General features: G+C 36.0%; 1 protein-coding gene across 2 annotated transcripts; it reads right to left on the bottom strand.

The window, feature by feature from the left end:
• Positions 1-5317: 5317 nt before the first annotated feature.
• gnrhr1 (gonadotropin releasing hormone receptor 1) lies at positions 5318-15027 on the bottom strand. Of its 2 annotated transcripts, none has more exons than XM_083524184.1 (4): positions 14790-15027; positions 9814-10345; positions 6751-6958; positions 5318-6678 (listed from the first exon to the last, which is right to left on the bottom strand). In XM_083524184.1, exons 2-4 carry the CDS (start codon positions 10342-10344, stop codon positions 6263-6265), a joined length of 1155 nt encoding a protein of 384 aa, XP_083380310.1. In that variant the 5' UTR covers position 10345; positions 14790-15027; the 3' UTR covers positions 5318-6262. The 2 variants fall into 2 exon arrangements, with proteins under 2 accessions (XP_083380310.1, XP_083380311.1); XM_083524185.1 differs by having other exon boundaries at positions 5324-6675.
• Positions 15028-22861: the final 7834 nt, after the last annotated feature.

Below are 22861 nucleotides of genomic sequence, written 5' to 3'. Positions count from 1 at the left end.
AATGTATTCAGCTAGAAGAAGCAGCTGACATGACCTGCAGCAGGTTAACTAATAATTAATAAGAGCACTGCTTGTGATGCAGTTAACAAGAGTCTTGAAACTGAAATGGAACTGAAAAGGTCAGTGAAAATCAATACTTATCAGATATTTTTGTATGACAAAACAGTTCTATCTTGATGGGATTGCTATTTTCCAGGGGCTACAGGGCATGAGGGATATTAAGTGTTTTAATGAGTATGAGAAAAGATTTACTTATATACTAAGGCTTTTGTGGTCACCAGATTTGGACTGGCATGTCTTCTGTCATCTACTATCATCACATTTAACAATGTATATTGTCCCAAAGCAAGTCAAATACTTGCGTTTTGATAAAGTGTCTCAGACTCAAAAAGGTAGGTTGTGGGTTTAAGTTGTTAATGTCCTCAGCAGACTTGAAAAAGCTAATGGCACTAGCAAAAAATATTTGTAAAAGTATGTGTGAAATAATTTTTACCTCATTTACTTTTTTCACTAGTACAGATAGTCATTGCAAGATAGTGACTCGAGCATAAAATGCCAACTACAATAAATGTACATATCCATTTATCGTACATCAGCCATCATCCTGAGTTACACCTGAGACAAAGGGCATATATTTTTATAACTACCTAGTAGGTTATTGCTCTTCTTTACATGATGGTTATATAGTGGCCATCCAAATGTGGTATTTTTGACACACTTATAATTACATTGTGATACTTATGTAATAGACATTTCATCAAAATCCAATAATCCATCAACAATAAAACTTGCTGTTACACAGCTGATCAGTGTTGCCCACTTTCATATCACTTTTTATAATAAATTCAATCAGCAAGTGCTGTCACATTGCTGTCAAGTGAATCTGACATATGAGAACTACAACACAAGCTGTTGGCTGTCGTCAGACTGTGACAAATCTAGCAAAAAATGACTGCAATAAAAAGGGATCCCAAAAATAGCAGACTGTCCAAAATGGCAAAAAAAGACTAACTATAAAAGGAGAGAAAAGGTCAAAACCACCGAATCTATCTAGAAACCAATGTCTAAACAAAAGGGCAGAAACAGGAAAATAAATCAAAAGAACAAAGCAGAGATTAAAAACAGAAAAGCCCAAACTGATAGACAAGGACTCATTTGAACTCAAATAACAATCTCACACTCAACACCCTCAAGACCAGAGAACTCGTGGATCACCTGAGGAGGAGGGATCATATATTTACACACACCCATTCACATCAAAGGGGTCACCAGCATAAAGTTCATGGATGTCCATATCTCTGAGGGCTTTTTTTTTCTGGGCACTCATTACCTCTGTCCTTATCAAGAAAGTGCAACAGCATCTTTAGTTCCTCATGAATATGATGAAAGCTTAGGATCCCAGGTCCTACTTAACTTTTACTGCTGAACTTTTAAAAGCATCCTCACAAGCTGTCTCAAATCAGAAGGCCCACCATTCTCATGCTCATTATATCACTGGTGTCCAACTACTTTTTATCAAAGACTGTGATCGCAAATGCTCCCTACAGAAAGTGAGAAACATAATCAAAGCACCTCTCACCCCAAACATGGTCTATTTACTCCTTTACCATCTGGCAAATGCAGAGGTGGCAAAAGTACACACATCCTACACTTAAGTAGAAGTACAAATACTCATGTTTTAAAATAATCTGGTGAAAATTGAAGTACTGACTATGTTTTTTTTACTCAAGTTAAAGCAATTAATTTCGGGTTCTGACATGTACTTAAGTAAAAAAAAGTAGCCATTAATACTACCTGTAACTGTAACTGTAACCTCACATCATATTAATATTAAGGCTGTTTATCGATTAAAATGTTTATTCGCTGATTAACTCATGATTAATGGCAACTTATTTGCACATATTTATCTGTTTCATATGTACCTTAAATTAATACTTTTCAAGTTTTTTATACTCTAATAAACAGTAATTATGATGTTTTGAAGTACATAAATTATCAGGACACCAAACAGAAACTTTGCTATGTTTCCACACGGATGGTTAATGAGGTGATACCGGACTAAACTCTGACATATATCTATATATCTATATATCTATATACTACACAGTTAACACTGTAGGGGTGTAACTGTACATGAAATCTACGATTTGGGACATACCTCGGTTTTGAAGTCATGGTTTGGTTAAATTTTGGTACAGTTAGGTGCGCAGAAATGCAAAAGAAAATTGCTTGTCGTTTTTTTAAGGGATTATTTATTAAGGCAGTTCATTCCCTGGTGGTCTAGTGGTTAGGATGCGGCACTCTCACCGCTGCGGCCCGGGTTTAATCCCCGGTCAGGGAACTAACCCCAGCCATTAGGGTTGCACAAGCCTTAGTGCCGGTCCCAAGCCTGGAATGGGGAGGGTTGCGTTAGGAAGGGCATCCATCGTAAAAACATGTGCCAAATCAAAACATGCGGATGGTCCGCTGTGGCGACCCCTAACGGGAGAAGCTGAAAGAAAGTTTATTAAGGCAGTTCATTATTATTATTAACATTTGTGGTCATCAACATTTGAACAGTTTATATATATTTTTTACATTTCAATGAAAATGCCTGCTACGTATTTTACAAAAATAAAACAGAATAAATCAAATGTTTTATACTTCTTTATTATATTGATTACATTGAATAATCAGTTAAATTGGCAAAAAAGTGTGTGTGTGTGTGTGTGTGTGTGTGTGTGTGTGTGTGTGTGTGTGTGTGTGTGTGTGTGTGTGTGTGTTAGAAGCAGTGAAAATGGGCAAGCGTAAGGATTTGAGCGAGTTATGCCTGATCCGGTGAATGCTAATTGCATTTCAGTGGCTCTGTATTTGTACTCAGTGACAACAAAGTTAAATCTAATCTAATACAAATTAGACTAAAGCTATTTTGTCAAATATAGTCTATCTGATTATGTCTTTCTAATTATAAACCACAATTAGTAACAAGCATTAAACATCAATATTCGAAAAACAGAAAGGACTCATTCACCAATCCTGGTTCAGTTCACATTCACTGCTTGCATATGATACCTAATTACACAATCCCAGTCTTCAGCTTCATAAATGTGTTCCCTATTTTCAATAGCTGCTCTTTTCAACTAAAAATATTCAGAATGTTTCTTTTTTTTTTCATTTGTGCATTCTTTCTTAAGTCATGTTAAAAAGCTATTGGTCGCTATAGTCGCTAAACCAGATTGTCTGCCAGGGTCAATTTTATTTAGCTCCAGTTTACTCCAGTCTCATTTACATTACTACACTGGGATCGCCTTTATTAAGGGATTAGTCACCTATATTGTATTACACCAGGGATAAAAGAAACGGTGATTATGTGTTTTTGTCACATATGGTTCCACTGGAGAAGTATGATAAATTGTGCCTGTGTGCATGTGTGTGCTTTAGGAGAGGATGATTGGGGGTGTGGATTGTGTTAGGATTTCTCTCTTTGTCAGTGACAGTGATGCTAAAACTGCTCAGAGATAAGGACGGCCCTGCTGGTGCCCTGAAGCAATTAGATTGCGGTGGCTTCGGTGAATCCTGTCAGGTTTGTCAGCACCGAGTACACAAAAAGCACAATGCATTTACCGCATGCGTGTTTGAAGTAACAAGTAAAAAGTCCTATATGTTATCACACTAAATAAAGCACAAAAAGTTGTTTTATTAATTGAAAAGATTAGAGAAGATTTATTATGGTTAGGTGGACAGTAATGGGCATTGTACATTTAAACCCCTTTTCTCTGAAGAGCCTCTACTACGTTGATCACTGGCATATTTTTGCGTTGTTTTGTGTAGATGTCTTTAAATCTATCTGTCAATAGTTTCATTAACCACCAGTATATGTTAAACGTGCCCTGAAGGTCTTACAGGCAACCACATCAATATTTAGTTACATCACAAGGACAGTGGTAATGGATACCATCACCACAATTCATGATGAACAGAATAAAAAAACAACAAATAGTTCATGATTACAATCATAAATATTACATTTTGCAAAATTGCAATTGATATAACATGAATACTGTTCAAAAGTAGTAATATTTACTACTTATAGTACTTTAAGCGACTGTCAACAATGTGCTCATTTGTTAAGGTTGTCCATCTGCATATTTGGGTTGAATGTCTGCATGCTAAACACAGCTACATATATCATCGTGTTTTTGTTGTATTATTTGAAATAGTGTAGAGTACAATATTACAGCTTGAAAGCATGAATTGTGCACTGAAAAAAGAAAAAAAAAACGTGTGCCAGTTGCCTGTGAAGATATATTGAATGAATAAAAAGTTGATTAATTATCAATTTATTATATATAACAAATTATGAGACTATTAAATTTATTTCCTAAAATATTTTGTAATATTAATTTTACTATAATTTACATTTTTCTTCAGAATTAAACAGAAATAGAGAAAAAACTGTTAATCACAAGTAAAAACGTATATTTTGACATACATAATAATGTTATATTTGTTTTAAAACAATGTAATGATGTTTTGTTTATTTGCTGTGATTTTTGCAGTATACCATCAAAACGTACCAAGGAAAGTGTGCATGATAAGCAGAAGAACAGATGTCAAGTCCTTCTCTTAAAATCTGTTAAAAAATAAAAATATGCAAAATTGTTCATTCCTTTCTTATTGGATACTTTTTTCTTCTGCAATATTTATTTTCTCAGCCTGTTACTCTACCATTACTCCCATTCCCATTAGATATTCAGAGTCAGTAACTTTGCTGTAATCCAAGTCTTATCTCCTTTATCAAAGTAGCTCTTCTGTTTCATTCACAGCCCATTCATGCCTGTGATAAAACATTAATGAACAGGGAGCACTGCCACCTTGCAGAAATGTAGCCTAAATAGTTAATATAGCTGTGATATTTTGAAATTAAAGAACAAATAGACAAAATTTTATTGAATAGCTATATTTTATTGAATAGCAATTTAATCAGTGTTTTACCCAGATTTTCTGTAATTAAATCAGCATGTCACCGGTCCCCTGGTGGTCTAGTGGTTAAGATGCAGCGCTCTCACTGCTGCGACCCGGGTTCGATCCCTGGTCAGGGAACCATCCCCAGCCGCTCTTAGTGCCGGTCCCAAGCCCGGATAAATTGGGGAGGGTTGCGTTAGGAAGGGCATCCAGCGTAAAACATGTGCCAAATCAAACGTGCGGAGGATCCGCTGTGGCGACCCCTAACGGGAGAAGCCGAAAGAAAGTTTGTTTAAATCAGCATGTCACCAAGTAATGCATTAGACTGTGGTCCTCAGGTGGTCTACTTATTTGCACTTACATCTATTATTCAGTTTGGTCAATCTGATCAAACACAACTTGCCTAGCCACAACAAGCACTTAGATAACCATGGCCAAAACAATCCCAATTATTTAAATGAGGTGTACATAGTATGCCTTAGTTTTTTGTGTGTGTGAGACAAACATGCAGACATCACTGACATGTTCCCAGCTGTGTGATGTACCCAGAGTAAACCCATGCAGAGATATTAAGAACATGCAAACCTCCACCAAGTAGCTACATGTAAAAGTATACAATAAAGCGTAACGTAAAATAATTGGAGGTTGTGTTTATGTATTTGTTCTTTTATGGTAATGCTTAAGTTTATATTGCTACTGTTTATCCTTGAGAGTGTTGTTCAACAGCTTTGTATCACAACCAAAGCTGTTCTTTGGTCATCCCCTGCTGCGTTCTTTCATAATTGACAAAGGTGTTTGCATTTTCACTTCAGGCACCCAAACATAAGTTAATGTTGCACTTAGTTACAGCTGGTCTTGGAAATCAACTGTCCTTTAATAGCAGATTTTAAACAGAAAAATACTCTTTGTAAGAGCTATAACTTATACCAAGCACAACCACAATGCATGTACATATAATTAATGGTGGCAGTTTGCAAATTAACATGTCACTGATTCATGTCAGAGTCGGTGTAATCGATTACAGACTCAAGGCAAACTAATTTGTGTCAGTTTCAGGTTACATATGACCTGCTCTGTATAGTGTTTCAAGGAGATCTTTGATTTAAAAAAAAAAAATCACTTACAGATATTAAATAGTTATGTCTGGGTCAGATTGCAATTTAACATCAGAGTATAAGCTCATGTTGGAAGATGATAAGAGATTTCTATTGCACATGAAACAGATTGGCAGATAAGGCAGAGGTAAAAACATGATTTCAGGTAATCACCACATTTCCCTTTCTATGTCGTCTTGGCACAAATCCTTATTAAGTTACATTCAAATCATTTGTGCTTGTTGTCCACTGGGTTGGTCACCACTGCCCAAGTCTGACTCTGCTTCCCCGCTGACTTCTCTCCTATGGCCAGAAAACTGCGAGAGAGACTTAGCTGATGCATTCTGGTTCCTCCAACAGAAGCATCGGGATAAGTCAGCACGGAAGGACGGTGTGAAGAAACCATATATGACTGGATCGCAACACGTGTTGAGGTTTCCAAAAACAAAGAAGACATGATGAACGTAATCAGGAATTACTTGCAGCATCTGTGGCTGGAACCAGTACCAGATTCCGAGGAGGTAATACGGTGTCCAGCAAATGATGAAGGAGGCAACAATAATAATGGTCATTTTTAGGGTCTTCATGCGGGCTTTGGGGATCATATCCGTTCCACTGCGTCTCAGACAGGGCTCTCCTGCTGGAAAGACATATGCAGTTACTACACCTTAGGGCATGTCAATTACACAACCATATCAGGACAGCCACTCACCTTTGTCCTTGCTTCTGTGCATCTGGCGGTTGATTTCAATCAGTATACGAGTATAGCACAAGCTCATGACAAGCAGTGGGAACACATAGAGCGTAACAAAGTGGAACATGTTATATGCCGTCTCCTGCCAATGCTGCTGGAAGCTTCCATGTGTAGCACACTGGACAAAGTCAACTCCCTTGGCCTTTATTGCCTGGAAAATGAACAACTGTCACATAGAGACATAAATGAGAAATGATTAGTGAATAGACTAGTAGTTGTAAAGGACAAATAATCACATAAAATAAAATAAAAAATACTGTACAATTATTATAACGGTTTACAATTAACAATGTTTATTTGTATAATTTATCACTCTGCATATTAAGCCGTAGAAACCCTCGTAGACATATCTGGAGGGTCTTTTAATACATTTAGCACATGACAAGCCATGTCTACTGTCAATTCCTAAAGCCAGTCATACACTCATACTATTAAAATAAAAGATGGAGCTACTACAACAAGGCTACCTGCATATAATGATTGTTTTTTCCAAAATATCTTCTAAATCACACATGAGCTCAACATGAGGTGCGAAGGCAGTGAGAATAAGCAAATCTTTAAGATAGATTTTCACTCAAATTAACTCATTAAAATCAAGAAATATTAAGCAAAACAACATTAAAATTCTCAAACACATGCAAGTAAGCTACACCAGAAGAACTACATCCATTCATCCTTCACACTATAGATAAGTGAATACATTTTCCAGAATGAACATTTAATATGTTTAAACAAGCACAGATGTTGATACGTATAGACTGAATTCTGGAAGATACTTTCAAGAGGTTTTGAGCGAATGATTAGATGAGATGAGATGAGATAAGATAAGATAAGATAAGATAAGATAAGATAAGATAAGATAAGATAAGATAAGATAAGATAAGATAAGATAAGATTTCGGATATAGAAACAAATATATTAATTACAAATTAGCACCAAATATTAATACAGGATCAGCTAAACAAGATGAACATCATGTATTGTTTTGTCAGGTAATAGTGCAACTGCTTGGCAGCTTGTGTAAAAAAAAATCTAACTAAGGTTAATGACACACAACTAGATGCTGACATAGACACAGTTTAAAAAAAAAACAGGTACTCATGCTTTAAACTATGTATGCATGTAGGCAGGCTGTTACACACAGGGTAGAGCAAAGGTAATGATATGATTAACTGTCAAATTAAAAGCCTCATCATGCCTGTCCTGCAATGGCAGCCTGGCAAAAAGCCCTTGAAGCAAGCAGCAATTGGAAATAGCATTACAGGCTCGATAGATCACCACCAGGGAAGCTAATTAGCATCTGGTGATGTTTATGGATCAATGACTTCAGAATTTTATTGCCTGAAAAGGATTTTGACCTAACTACCCTAACATGATAATTTTGTTATGTTCATTAGTTAAATCACCTGTACTGGATAAATTATATATATAAATAAAAAAACACACTTGTGGCTGTATGAGTATGGATCTAGTGTATCTAGTGGAACATCCTTCATGAAGAATGGAGGTTATTTTAACAGCAAATAGGAACTAAACGTGAAATGGGAATTTAAAGTGAATGCACACATCTGAAATCAGCACAAAAACTACACTACCCATTAACCCCTACTTGTCACATGACCTGTCACATGTCACTGAGTACTCACATCAGTCCTGTTATCACTAACACAGAGTGACTAATAAGGAGTTTTATATCTAGTGTGTATAGTTCTAATTTGATCATTTTTGTTAAGTTTTCACTCCTTAAAATAAAATACTTGTATTCACTAAATGGCATGCCAGTTCACCCTAAATAAATCTTTGTAAACTGTACTGTAACCTCAGTTTAACCCCATCTGCATTTTATAAGGTTGTGAAGAACACTTAATTTTTATCCATTAAACTGAATAAACATACTTGGTAATCTTAGCGCTATGGATGCTAGACACATAAATAATTTATATAAACATATCTAGGGTTAGAATTAGAATGGTGAGAATTTTGCCATTTCAGACAAAAATCTCATAGGGAACATCAGCACTCTGAGACACATATTATTTACATTCACTCAGCAAAGCAGTAATATTGAACACAAATTATAGTGATGCAGAAAAAGACACAATCTTACAGTTAAACATGGACTATATCAGGATTTATCAAGGGTATAAATAGCAGTGTTTTTTTTTATATATGACATCTGCCAGAAGTAGAAGACATTGGGTAATATATTGTTATATTTTTGTTGATCACCCCTTTTTAGGCACCCGTACCAGATGTAAGCACCTGATTACCAGTCTGTGGACATGGCATAGGTCAGGACATAATACTGCCATATAGTACATAAAGACCAAAAATTTACACTTTGGTGTAGCCAGGCACTAACATGTTATTCGGTAGTGATTTTGCTTAATTTTAGGTTTTGTCGAGTCTATAGACAAATGTGCACAAATATCTGTATGAACTCTTTATGTACAACAACATTTGGTTGAATAACCTGCTTCAAATCAAATGGAAGCTTATGTGCCAGAATCGGAGGAACATTAAAGGTCTATCCGAGGAGCCAATGGCTTATATTTGCACTTTATTGTGCACATTGTGGCTAATGCTATGCATTATGTACTGGACTTCTGCACTGGCAGCACAAAGTACAGACAAACATTATTTTCATTTATGTGTGTGCTTTATCCTGGCCGGGGTCACGGCAGATGCAGAACACTGGATAAGAGATAGGAATACATCCTCAGTGGGATGCAAGTCCAACACTGAAAACCATGCACACATACACACATTCACACATTCATTCACACACTGGAGCATTGGAACACAACCAATTCAGTTATTCCTTTCATACTTTTCCACAAACTAAAAAGCATGAGATGAACTTAATTTTTTTATATTCCATGACAGAAATGTGATTACTTATAAGAAATAAGAACAGCACGTTGACAGTGAAACTGATTCATACAAATAAATCTATTATAAAAAAAAACCCATTCATAAGGTACTGATGTCATATTTGTGTGTAAACAGAGCTGCACTGACCTGTGGGGAAGCAAGGAGAAGGCTGAGTATCCATGCAGTCAACAGCATCCTCCTATTCCTGCGTCCTGCATCCAGTGTGTCCAGTGGGTGCAGGATAGCGTGGTGTCGGTCCAGGCTCACAACCACTAGGATGAACGCAGCCGAGTGCATAGCAAACAGCTTTAAGAAGCACATCAGCTTACACATGGCATCGCCAGCGTACCACTGCACCGTAACATTCCACACTGCATCCAGGGGCATCACAACAAAAGTCATGACGAGGTCAGCCGAGGCCAGGCTGGCGATGAGCGGACGCAAGTGTGAGGCCAAGCGTCTGCCTCGACCCCGTGTCACGCTGAGCAGCACAGACAGGTTACTGACCGCTGCAAATATAAAGAGCACCAGCGTGGCCACAACGCGGAATCGAGCAGCAGTAGTGAAGGTCGGGGTCTCCCAGGCAGGCAGTGCCGGTGGTACAGAGACATTCGGCAGAGAAGAGCTGTCCAATAAATATGTGGGGCTGGAAAGCAGTAGTGTTGTGTTTTCTGACATGCTGGAAATAAATGAAAAATAACAAGACAGACATGTTCATAGTTAGTTAGACTTTCTTGAGTGATTTATAATATTACTCTTCTCAAAACAACAAACTGTATATTTAACCTTTTATATTTAACATGTAAATATGTTATAAATTAATTGCAAAGCAAATACTTAAAAGGGTAAGAAGTACTACTCGTAGTTGAATACTTCTGTTGATAAGAAGGAATTTCACACTGAACTGATGTTTCCTTTGGCTCTTCTACTTAGTTTGTTAATCGGAAAGTTTTAAGTGCTAATTTAATGCGCTGTTATTCTCAGATGATGAAAAATATTGTTAGCAGTGAATATAAAAATGAAAATGGGTGATTTATCTAAGATTATGTCTGAGTTCACTTTATATATTGATGGGAAAATAGAGCAGGTCCACAGATGAAGTGTATTTGTTTCTTTGTAGTTTGTGCACTTTATGTAGCTTTATGTTGTGTGTTGTAGCTCTATGTTGTTTAGTGTAGCACCAGGATTCTGGAGGAACGTTGTCTCATTTTTACTGTGTACTGTGCATCACTGTGTATAGTAGAAATGACAGCAAAAGCCTCTTGACTTGACTCTCTTGAATTGATATTTAAAATATAACTTGAGAATCACATAACGCTTCTTTATTTAATATGGCTGTGCTATATACTTCAATCCTCTGTAGATTTATAGGTCTGTATTAGGCTCATTATCTGGCTCATCAACAGGATATGATTGTTTATCTGTTCCTTTTTCCTCTTCATAGCATCTTATTCTAACATGATGACTTTGATGAAAAAAAGCCAAATAATTCCCACTGCACTATACGATGTTTATATTTCATCCTGAAAAATGCTTTGCTTTGAAAACATTATTATTTAATAAAAGATTTTATTCATAACTGTTTATGAATATCATTCTTCTTATATATTGAGGAACTGTACTGAAGGATTTAACATCCTTCTTGCAAACAAAAAAAATATGCCCTCTGTTTGTGCCAAAATGATACTAATTGAAATAGTTACCTAAAATGTTGATACAAAATCTCCCAGAGATGTTCAACTGTGATAAGATGTGGTGACTGTGATGCTTTATTTTTTTTATACTTTCCGAGCATTCAGTGAGCCTTTATGTCCTTTGAATTCGGAAATTGTCCCCAATAGAATATAAATGTTTCATCATATGATAAAGGTGATCAATCAGAATAACTTTGTATTGATTTCTTTTAAGAAGTCAAATGCATCTAAACAATGTCAGAAAAATGCCCCAAAGCATGTCAGAGCAAATTTTTTTCTTTGATTTGTCACCTATCTATATTTGTTATTAAGTATGGGATTATGCTTGAAAATACAAATAATTATATTAAAAATATACCATAAAACAAATATTTCCTATAGAGCAATTAAAATAATCTTTCCTGAAATATTCCTAATATAAAGTTTAAAGATAATAGAAAGATATGAGAACTTGCTATGATATATAATATTCGTTGCCATTATAGTGTATTTTTCATTTTGATGTCTTTTTGTACCCCCTAGTCACTGTATCAGTGTAAACAGCACTGGGGAGATACATCCTGGGAACTCTGAACAGCTCTTTTTAACATTTTAAAAGCATAATGAGGCATAATAGTTCCATTATCTGGTAACATTATAACCAGTGAGTGTTATACATTAGTGCACCTCTATAATGGCATTAGTGAGGCTGTCCACCTTATTTCGTTTCAGCCAGTGCCTGTAGCATTTCACATTATGAGCAACATTAGCTGAGGTGCAATCACATTGTGAATATAAAAACAAATGTTTACAACGTCAAGATTTTGTTTGGATGGCGTTGATTTCTTGTTGTTTATTTCTTATTATCTTGATATGACATCTTGAGTGTGAAATCTCAGTGAGAACCTACAAAACATACCAGATTGTAATGTAAACTGAATTTCTGCAGGCTGCTGCTGAGTTTTATTTTTGACGAACAGATCGGAACTGGTGCTGGTGAATCCCCTGAGATTTGAATCACAGGCAAGCCAGCAGTTCCTGGATTTCTTTCCCAGGCGGATTTGACATGGTGAGAATTCAACAGCTCAAGACGCAACATTCAGTTTGAGCTGTTGCCGTCTCATTGCCCAGCCACATTATCCGAATAGCGGTCTAAATCTCCAGAGGGACTGAAAAAGACACTTTCAATATGTGTGTGTGTGTGTGTGTGTGTGTGTGTGTGTGTGTGTGTGTGTGTGTGTGTGTGTGTGTGTGTGTGTGTGTGTGTGTGTGTGTGACAGCTAGAGCCTGGTAGTCAAAGACATACTTTTAATAATAACCACCAAGAATATTTGCATCAGTAGAAAAATTAATAGTCCCTTGTTCTCATGTGTGACCTCTTCACTAATTTGTATATTTTCAGTATATATGATATAATAAATGTATAATTAGAAGTTGAGCCGCATATCTATTATCGTAGCATAAAAAAACTAAACAGAACAATGTTTTATTGGTGATTAAGATGCATACACTTCACAATCCCGATCATTTATAAACCTTAACCAACTCTATTCTGCTGTAGCTAGCCACAAGAAAAAAATCTGTAAAAAGTACCGGTCATCTGATTTACTGTTATAATAACCTCCACTCTTCTGGAAAGACGTTTTACTACATTTTGGAAAGTGGTTGTGGATGTTTGTGCTCATTCAGCCATAGGGTGATAGTAAAGTTATCTTCTAGTCCAACCCATGTACTTCCAACCCAAGGTTTATATATTTATGCACTCGTTCTAATACAGTATCGTTCCTGCAGTAAAACTTAGACATGGACATATCTAGTGGATGCTCCACACAAGAAGTGTTTAATCATTGATATGGTGAATTTATCTGCCAGGAGATGTTTATTTAGTCTCCAATATCAGTACTTTGCAACAGTCAGAGGTAAAACTGTAAGTTGAGTGCTTTGTATTTTTTTCTGTCAGTCATTCTGGTGACAGAATGACTCTTTATTATTGCTAGAAATTCTAGTTTTGCATATTCAGCATACTATTACCCAATAGAAATGCACTATAAATGAAGCAATTAATCGTTGGTAAATTGCTGTAGTACATGATTAAAAAAACACTAGGATGTGTTGCTTATGGAAAATAATTTAATCTCTGGTTTATTCTGCAATATAAGCATACCTTGTCATGTGTTATTCATTAAATATCTAGCAAACAACACACACTTATTGCCATCTCACTCATTATTTGCGTTGAAATCTTGTTCATATTGTTACTATTTCTATTAAATCTGCTCTGGCCATTTGTAGTCACTCTGTATCCTCTGCAAAGGGTCAATTGATTTTTCTCATCTTTGTATGACAAGCCCAACAGCCAGAACATTTGTCTTTTGAAATATGCAAGATGGTACCTAATACAGACTGAAACATCTCTGGATCATTAAAACGATGGCATTTCATCCTGCAGCAGAGTGATGATATAACTGCCTTTAAAGCAGAGGTGTGTCCTGCATTGCAGAGATCATGTTTTTAACCAGGATACAGCATTTTAAATCTTTCTTCACATTATAATACATAGCCATGCTTTGAAGCTTTGGAACATATGAGACATCTATGCCGAAATTGTGCTGACTCTCAGGTAATACTGGAGCAGCTGGTACATATCTTTGGGGAGCAAAGCAGCAGGTGTGATGTAGATGCCACACATCATGAACATTTGTCTTGACTTCCTCAACTGTTTATAAATGACACCGTATTACATAAAACTGATACTCGTTATCACTAACTATCAGTTGGATTTTTTTTACCTTGGTTTAAATATTCCAAATGAGAAAACCCAATGTATATATATATATATATATATATATATATATATATATATATATATATATATATATATATATATATACATCCGATTATTTTAATGGTATTCCACCATATTCACACATTCACACATTGTAACTTCATTAGGCATCTTTTACCTAGAAAGGTGTATGTAGTGTACCTCTATAAGGGATCTGCATTTGTTTATAAAGGTATATTACATTTTATCTCATGTTTTCATGTTCTCAAACATACAAGGGTTAAAAATGTTTACAAAAGTAAATAAATCGATTAACCCCGAAAATCCTGTTTACTAATTACAATTTTTACAAATACAATCTCTACAAGGTAATGACCAGTCTAATGATGGGTGGTGAATTAGAGCATGTCTTTTATATATGAGAAACATTATTAAGGCATATTATTAGACATTAAAATCAATTGTCAGCCCTTTTCTGTTTAAATTCATATTGTTTCATATTTTACACATTCTCAGAATGAAGTGATGGAGTAACTCACTCAGTGTCTAAAAAAAAAAATATTCAGTCTGATTAAAGGAAATCAAACAGACTGGTTATTTTATTTAAAAAAATGTTGTAATAGTCTATCGCACACAAGTGTTTCTTGTAAAATCCTAAAACATACCTGAAGCTGGCTGATGCTAGTGATTAATCCGCAGGACGCCCACTTTCCCCATTCACCGCGATGCTCTTATTCGATATAAAGTATCCAGAGGAAAGCTCGAATAATCGAATAAAAAGAAGTGGGTCACATGTTTTTAGGAAATCCTGGAAATCCCTTTCAGAGAAGCCCATGATCCGGACAATGCTGCTGTGGGTGTTATCTCTTCATCAGCTCTCTGTGTGTGTGTGTGTGTGCGCGCGCGCGCTAGGCAGGTGGGCTGTGTGTGTGTGTGTGTGTGTGTGTGTGTGTGTGTGTGTGCGCGCGCGCTATGGAAGGCAATAAGTCACTCATACACCATCGTGGCCAGGGTATTGTGCAGTACAGTATACTGTATACTCAGTTACACTGGTGCAGTCTAAACTGAAGTGAAGCGGTGCCCTGCTCATAAACTCATATCTAATATGTCACACCACTGTGATAAATAGTGTGTACTAGAAATGACGTGCAATGTTACAAAAATGACTACTCAGGACTATGAGTAGACTTACAAAGTCATTTCCCAATACTGATGCGTGTCTTGTGACGTCACTGCAGGAGCACGCTGAAATATTCAGGACAGATGTGCTGTACGGAGGGGATGGGACAAGAGCTCTCGAAAAAAAAGAACAAATTCTTACAAACATATATAAATACATACAGACAGACAGACAGACAGACAGACAGACAGACAGACAGACAGACAGACAGACATATATTCAACAAAAAATACAATCACCCTATCATCAAAGATTTCAATAATATCTATAAATATGAAATTTATATTGCTATAAGTGATGGTTTCAACACAATATGGGCAATTGTTCTGCTGATTTCTGCTCCTCTAGTAGAAAAATAATTGCAAAATTCCTTTTTTGTTTTGTTTTAAGTATCCTTCTGATAGGTCTAGATAGGTCTATATTGTGTATAAAATCACTAACGTTACAGATCAGTTTGGGAACCAGATGGAGGAAGGTCATTTATTTCAGATTTACCATGCTGTTTTTATTTCTCCAGATGCCCATGCATACTTACAGGTGGTGAAGGATATTTGTGCTTTAAGCAAAAAGAAAACCTTATTCTTTCTGATTTTCTGGTTTACAAAATATTAAACATTTTATTCTATATGCTGAATATATATTCTATATTCTATATGTACATACCTTCCCTAAGCTTCACAGTGTACTGGTTGATTTTAGCTTGGAACTGATTTCCCCACAAATGTCCCTTTTTGCTATTCATAAAGCCTGGCATATTCTATACTGCTGTTTACTAATTTAAGCAAAAATTACTATTTTTATCATTAATGTTTAATCTTTTTATTTATTTATTTATTTTATTGTAGTTTTTATTTTAACACACATTAAGATGGAAGACCACACGGAATTACACACCAGTACGCCAAGAACAGGAATCTGAGATCATGATTTTTCTGTTGTAGTGCTGCCATCTGCTGGAAAAGATGGTTAAAGCGTTTGTAGTCAATGTATATATTTATGGAAATACTGCTACAAAATCATTTTTCTTTTTATTAATAAAAGTACAACTGTCTTAATGTGGCCGAAAATGCTATAACTTTTACAACCCTGCAAAGCTGTATGTTATAATAAAACACACTCACAGCATCACCAGTGTTCAGAGACAATATGAGAAGTTTCTCAGTGCATTAAGGCAAAGCTGCATTTTGATAATGCATTCAATTAAACCATTAGGCCATAAAAACTGATAACAATCAGTAAAAATGAGATAAACTGATATACTGAGAACTTGCTTCAATCATTTTCTAATTTCCATAATGACATTAAGTACTATTACCATATAAATTATGTAAACGTAATAAAAAAAATGCTGCTTTTAATGAGGTAATACAACAAATCATTCCACAGTGGATTTATACATTTAGTATGCCAAGCAAAAACAATATTGTCCAAAAATATATAACTGCTTCATTATCAGTTATATATATCATGAATCTTTAAGAACTTTTGGTTTAAAAAAAACAAAAGTATATATATATATATATATATATATATATATATATATATATATATATATATATATATATATATATATATATATATATATATATATATATATATATATATATATATATATATATATGCCTTGAACTGAATTATTGCACACTACGTGCTGCTTGAGTTGAGTAAATTTCAATATACCTCTGTCAGCCAGAAGGGGGCAGGGTAGGATAGGATAGGATAGGATAGGATAGGATAGGATAGGATAGGATAGGATAGGATAGGATAGGATAGGATAGGATAGGATAGGATAGGATAGTTTGAAATGGAAGAGAAAAAATAAAAACAGAAATCTGAAAAAGGAAGAGACGACCTAAAATCAAGCCAGGAATGAGAAAAGAACCTTAACTGTAGATGTGAGGTGCAAGTGAGAAGAAGTGAAAGCTAAAATAATCTGAAAGTATCTCTAAATATACAGTGGGTACGGAAAGTATTCAGACCCCCTTAAATTGTTCACTCTTTGTTTTATTGCAGCCATTTGCTAAAATCATTTAGGTTCATTCTTCTTCCTCATGAATGTACACACAGCTCCCCATACTGACAGAAAAACACAGAATTGTTGACATTGTTGCAGATTTATTAAAAAAGAAAAACTGAAATATCACATGGTCCTAAGTATTCAGACCCTTTGCTCAGTATTTAGTAGAAGCCCCCTTTTGATCTAATACAGCCAGGAGTCTTTTTGTGAAGGATGCAACAAGTTTTTCACACCTGGATTTGGGGATCCTCTGCCATTCCTCCTTGCAGATCCTCTCCAGTTCTGTCAGGTTGGATGGTAAACGTTGGTGGACAGCCATTTTTAGGTCTCTCCATAGATGCTCAATTGGGTTTAAGTCAGGGCTCTGGCTGGGCCATTCAAGAACAGTCACGGAGTTGTTGTGAAGCCACTCCTTCGTTATTTTAGCTGTGTGCTTAGGGTCATTGTCTTGTTGGAAGGTAAACCTTCGGCCCAGTCTGAGGTCCAGAGCACTCTGGAGAAGGTTTTTGTCCAGGATATCCCTGTACTTGGCCGCATTCATCTTTCCCTCGATTGCAACCAGTTGTCCTGTCCCTGCAGCTGAAAAACACCCCCACAGCATGATGCTGCCACCACCATGCTTCACTGTTGGGACTGTATTGGACAGGTGATGAGCAGTGCCTGGTTTTCTCCACACATACCGCTTAGAATTAAGGCCAAAAAGTTCTATTTTGGTCTCATCAGACCAGAGAATCTTATTTCTCACCATCTTGGAGTCCTTCAGGTGTTTTTATGCAAACTCCATGCGGGCTTTCATGTGTCTTACACTGAGGAGAGGCTTCCGTCGGGCCACTCTGCCATAAAGCCCAGACTGGTGGAGGGCTGCAGTGATGGTTGACTTTCTACAACTTTCTCCCATCTCCTGACTGCATCTCTGGAGCTCAGCCACAGTGATCTTTGGGTTCTTCTTTACCTCTCTCACCAAGGCTCTTCTCCCCCGTTAGCTCAGTTTGGCCGGACGGCCAGCTCTAGGAAGGGTTATGGTCGTCCCAAACGTCTTCCATTTGAGGATTATGGAGGCCACTGTGCTCTTAGGGACCTTAAGTGAAGCAGAAATCTTTTTGTAACCTTGGCCAGATCTGTGCCTTGCCACAATTCTGTCTCTGAGCTCTTCAGGCAGTTCCTTTGACCTCATGATTCTCATTTGCTCTGACATGCATTGTGATCTGGAAGGTCTTATATAGACAGGTGTGTGGCTTTCCTAATCAAGTCCAATCAGTATAATAAAACACAACTGGACTCAAATGAAGGTGTAGAACCATCTCAAGGATGATCAGAAGAAATGGAAAGCACCTGAGTTAAATATTTGAGTGTCACAGCAAAGGGTCTGAATACTTAGGACCATGTGATATTTCAGTTTTTCTTTTTTAATAAATCTGCAACAATGTCAACAATTCTGTGTTTTTCTGTCAATATGGGGAGCTGTGTGTACATTCATGAGGAAGAAGAATGAACTTAACTGATTTTAGCAAATGGCTGCAATATAACAAAGAGTGAAAAATTTAAGGGGGTCTGAATACTTTTCGTACCCACTGTATATAAAAGATTATGCCCTAAAATAATTAGAAATTGTGATGGTCAATTGCTATTTTAATATTTGTCTCATTTCCATCAGCTTGTTTCCTTCTACTTTAATATATTTACATATACTTTATTTGAATACAGCTACATTCACTGTAAAGCTCATGCACACTGCTCTCATTTTGCTTTTCTAACTTTTCTGTCTGTTGTCCAACATTAGAATAGGTTTGCTATAGTGATAAAAACATGGTCGATTTTGACTACATGTTAACCAGCAGTTAATTTCAAGCCACTTCCAAGCTGCTGCTCTTCATTGCTATAGCCCTACTTTTATATTGGTAATGTTGTCTGAAGAAAACCACCATACATCCATGATAGTCAGTGGCTGTGCTGTGATTTTGTATTGGTTTACCTGTAAGATGATCGTTCAAAGTTCAAAGGGAAAAAATGTCTTTTCTCACTCAGAGCAGAGTCACTACATTTGAGATGACTTCATGTGCTTATGGGCCACTTATAGGCCAAGTGGTACTTGAGACTTTCTTTAACAGAAATCACTTGTGCAAAATGTTTCTAGATTTGTCATTTGGTGCTTTCAAAAAGTGTTAAATCTAAAATTAGAAACTGCTGCAGCCAGTTCACCTAGTGGTGTTGTGGTAGTGGATACATCCCAAAGTGTGGAAATTCCAGGTTTGAGTCATGTTTGGGGCTGTTTCTTCAATTAAACCCAAACCCTGCCTTTAACCTTTATTTTATCAATTTATAAGTCCTGCTTACATGTTTATTTACAAGTAAGCAGGGACCAGCCTTTAACAGTTTACAGTCATGAAAACAGATGGTAAAATAAATAGGGACAGATAGCTGGTCTAAGCTAGCCATGGTAGTTTCTAGTATATGATGGACTGTTTTGGGAATATTATTTCCACTAGAACCTATGAATGAGATGAGTGATATATTTTTAAGATATAATTTTAGGAAAAGGTCATTTGAAATTAAAGTTTGGCTTCAAATATTCTTCTTAGCAACAATTGGCTCAGAATGTGTTTTAAAAACAAAAACAAAACAAAATTGACTTTTTATGGACTCCGTGCATTCAATGCTTCTGTACTTAAATAATGCATTTGTCTGTACATTTGAGACAGAAGCTTGTCCTTCAGGTTCTTTCAAATGCCAATTCAGAGCTGGTGTCTGCTGTAAGGCAATACTCTAAACATTGCTGTGTTCTTTTGTGCAAAGTAAGATTATGGTTAGTGCAGATTCATTGCAACTATTCCACCAATTAGAAATAATAAGGACAATACATGTTTTTTTCTTTTAACAGATTATTTTTTTTGTTTTTTTAAATGTGTAGAGTATATGTGACTAAACATGTAGTTTGAAGGCCTAGATCGCTATCAGATATCAGTTAGACAAAGGTGCATAGTTGTAGTCGGGCTTGACTGCATTATGAAATGATTATCCATGACTGAGCCATAATATCTGTAGAGTTTCAGAAAGAAATTGATGAAACAATGTGGTAAACTCAGTCGACCAGTAGCTCTAGATAACGTTTCAACCAGTACTTTTAAATGTGTCTTTGACACCTTGTTTAAATGTTGCTTCTTAGTCCATTGAGGTTTATTCTCCTGGAGGATGATTTTTTTTTTTTCTTCATGATTGAAATGAATACCTAATTGGAGTGATTGATTAGAGACAGAGTGAAACAACTGGGAATAAAGTAATTCAAACAGATTTGGTAAAAATATATATTTGAAATAAGAAGTAAATCACCACATCTTGTGACTTATCATATCACTAATTTATTTTTTAATTTACATATCCAAAAGAATCTTAATTATGTTCAAGCTTCATTATGACCACCCTGAATTTTAAAGGCATAAATGATGATAGATCATTTGATCAAAATTGCCCTGTTTAACTGAACCATCTTTGAACATACAGTAGAATCATCTTTGTAGAGCAAATGCAGATCAGTGGTGCACTTTTTTTTTTTATGTTCTAAAACATAATAATGTAACGTAATGTTTATATTATTTATAGCACTTGGACTGTGGATCATGCAGTTTAATTTATGTTTTTAAAACCTAGTTATTATCCAAGACATTACTGACCTTCTGTTGTTTGCTTGGATGCAACAGCTATGTCATATTGCTGTGATAGATGTAATATATGAACATTATAATGTATGAAGCATAACTATAATGTAATTAAAACTGCAATGTTAGGGAGTATTATGCATTTGTTTCCAGTAATTTTTTTCCTGTGTAATTAAAAAATAAATAAATAGTTTATGGGTACCTACTGACTTGTGAAAAAGACTAAAAACTCAAATGTCACTAGGAGATTTATTGAGCTGTGCATTGGACTCCTGAGACTCCCAAGCTTTTGTTTGTTTCAGCCAGAAAGACCTGGATGTTCAATGACCAAAGATTATTAACTTTATTTTCTTCTATGCTAAAAATATGTCACAGAGCAATGAGATGCATAAAGGAGTGATCATATTGTAAGCACACTGGTCAAACAAAATCAATGTTCAAGAAATTAAATCAAATCAATGTTTGGTGTAATCACTATTTTTCTGTGCAACAGCATCAATTCTTCTTGGTACACTTGCCCTTCTAGGTACAGTTATTTTTTATTTTTTTTATGAACTCTGCAGGTCGGTTGTTCCAAATGTCTCAGAGAACTAATCACAGATCTTCTGTGGATGTAGATTCCCACAAATCCTACTGTCTTCATGTAATCCCTAGACAGACTTAATTATGTTGAAATCGGGGCTCTGTAGGGGCAAAATCTATCTCTTCCCGGACTCCTTGTTCTGCCAAAGATGCTGCTTAATGACACTGGCTGAATGTTGGAGTCGTTGTCTTTCTGCAGATTGAATTTCTTGTCAATCAGATGTTTCCCTGGTGGTATTGCATGATGTAGTTGCTTTAATTTCTCAGTTTCTAAGCTTGTCCCTATGCATGCTTAGGTGTTATCGTAGAGAAGTTTCATGTATGTGGACGAACTCCTGCATCTCAAGTAAAACGATACACTTGTTAAACTGTTTACCTGGTCTCGGCTCGTCAGCCAACGCATGATGGATAAATACCTGCCTGCATTTTTTTTTTTGCATTGAGGACACCATTAATTTTTTTACCAAATCTCTAATTAAATTTGCAGAAATTCAGCTCCAAACTTGCAAGGAACCTCCATCATGCTTCACTATTGCCTGCAGACTCTTATTATTGTACCGCTCTCTACCCCCTCAGCTAACAACTATAGCCAAATATTATTCATTTTGATCTGTGCCCCAGTTCTTGTTTTTGTGCATAGATGAGTCACTTCGCCTTAGTCAGAGGCGTGGCTTTTTGGCTGCAATACTTTCTTTTGGCCGGACTTCTCTAGACAGTAAATGGGTGTACCTTGGTCCCACTGGTTTCCACCAGCTTTTTGCCGATGGCATTTCTGGATATCTACCAATGGCAAAATAGAAGTAATCATGATGTGTTTTTCATTTGCTAGTTTCCTTGGCAGACCACTGCTTCGTCCTAGCATTTTCCGTTTGTTTGTGCTTCTTCAAAATAGCTTGAACAGCACATCTTGAAACTCCAGTCTGCTTTGAAAACTTGGCCTGGGAGAGACCTTGATGATGCATTATAACTGCTTTGTGTCTTGTTGCAGTGCTCAGTCTTGCCATTGTATATGACCTGTGACACGAAACTGTCTTTCACAACCTCAACTTAGTAGCAGAGTTTGTCTATTCCTCACCTAATTTTAAGCCTCCTACACAGCTGTATCTGTTCCAGTTAATTACTCTTTCAACCTACGTATGAAATTGATGATCATTAGCACTTTCTCGTACAATTGTACTGTTGCATATTTTGTTAAAAGGAACAATAAACATTTCCAAATATTCCACAAAAATGTAGGGAAAATCAAATAAGAATGCTTTATCCTACTTCAGAATTAAAAGATATTTGTATGTAGCTCTATGTTGT

The sequence above is a fragment of the Silurus aristotelis genome (genome assembly GCF_946808225.1).
Source record: "Silurus aristotelis genome assembly, chromosome: 21".
Lineage (NCBI taxonomy): Eukaryota > Metazoa > Chordata > Actinopteri > Siluriformes > Siluridae > Silurus > Silurus aristotelis.
The sequence above is the reverse complement of the archived record's forward strand: the minus strand, read 5'-3'. Positions and strand labels throughout refer to the sequence as shown.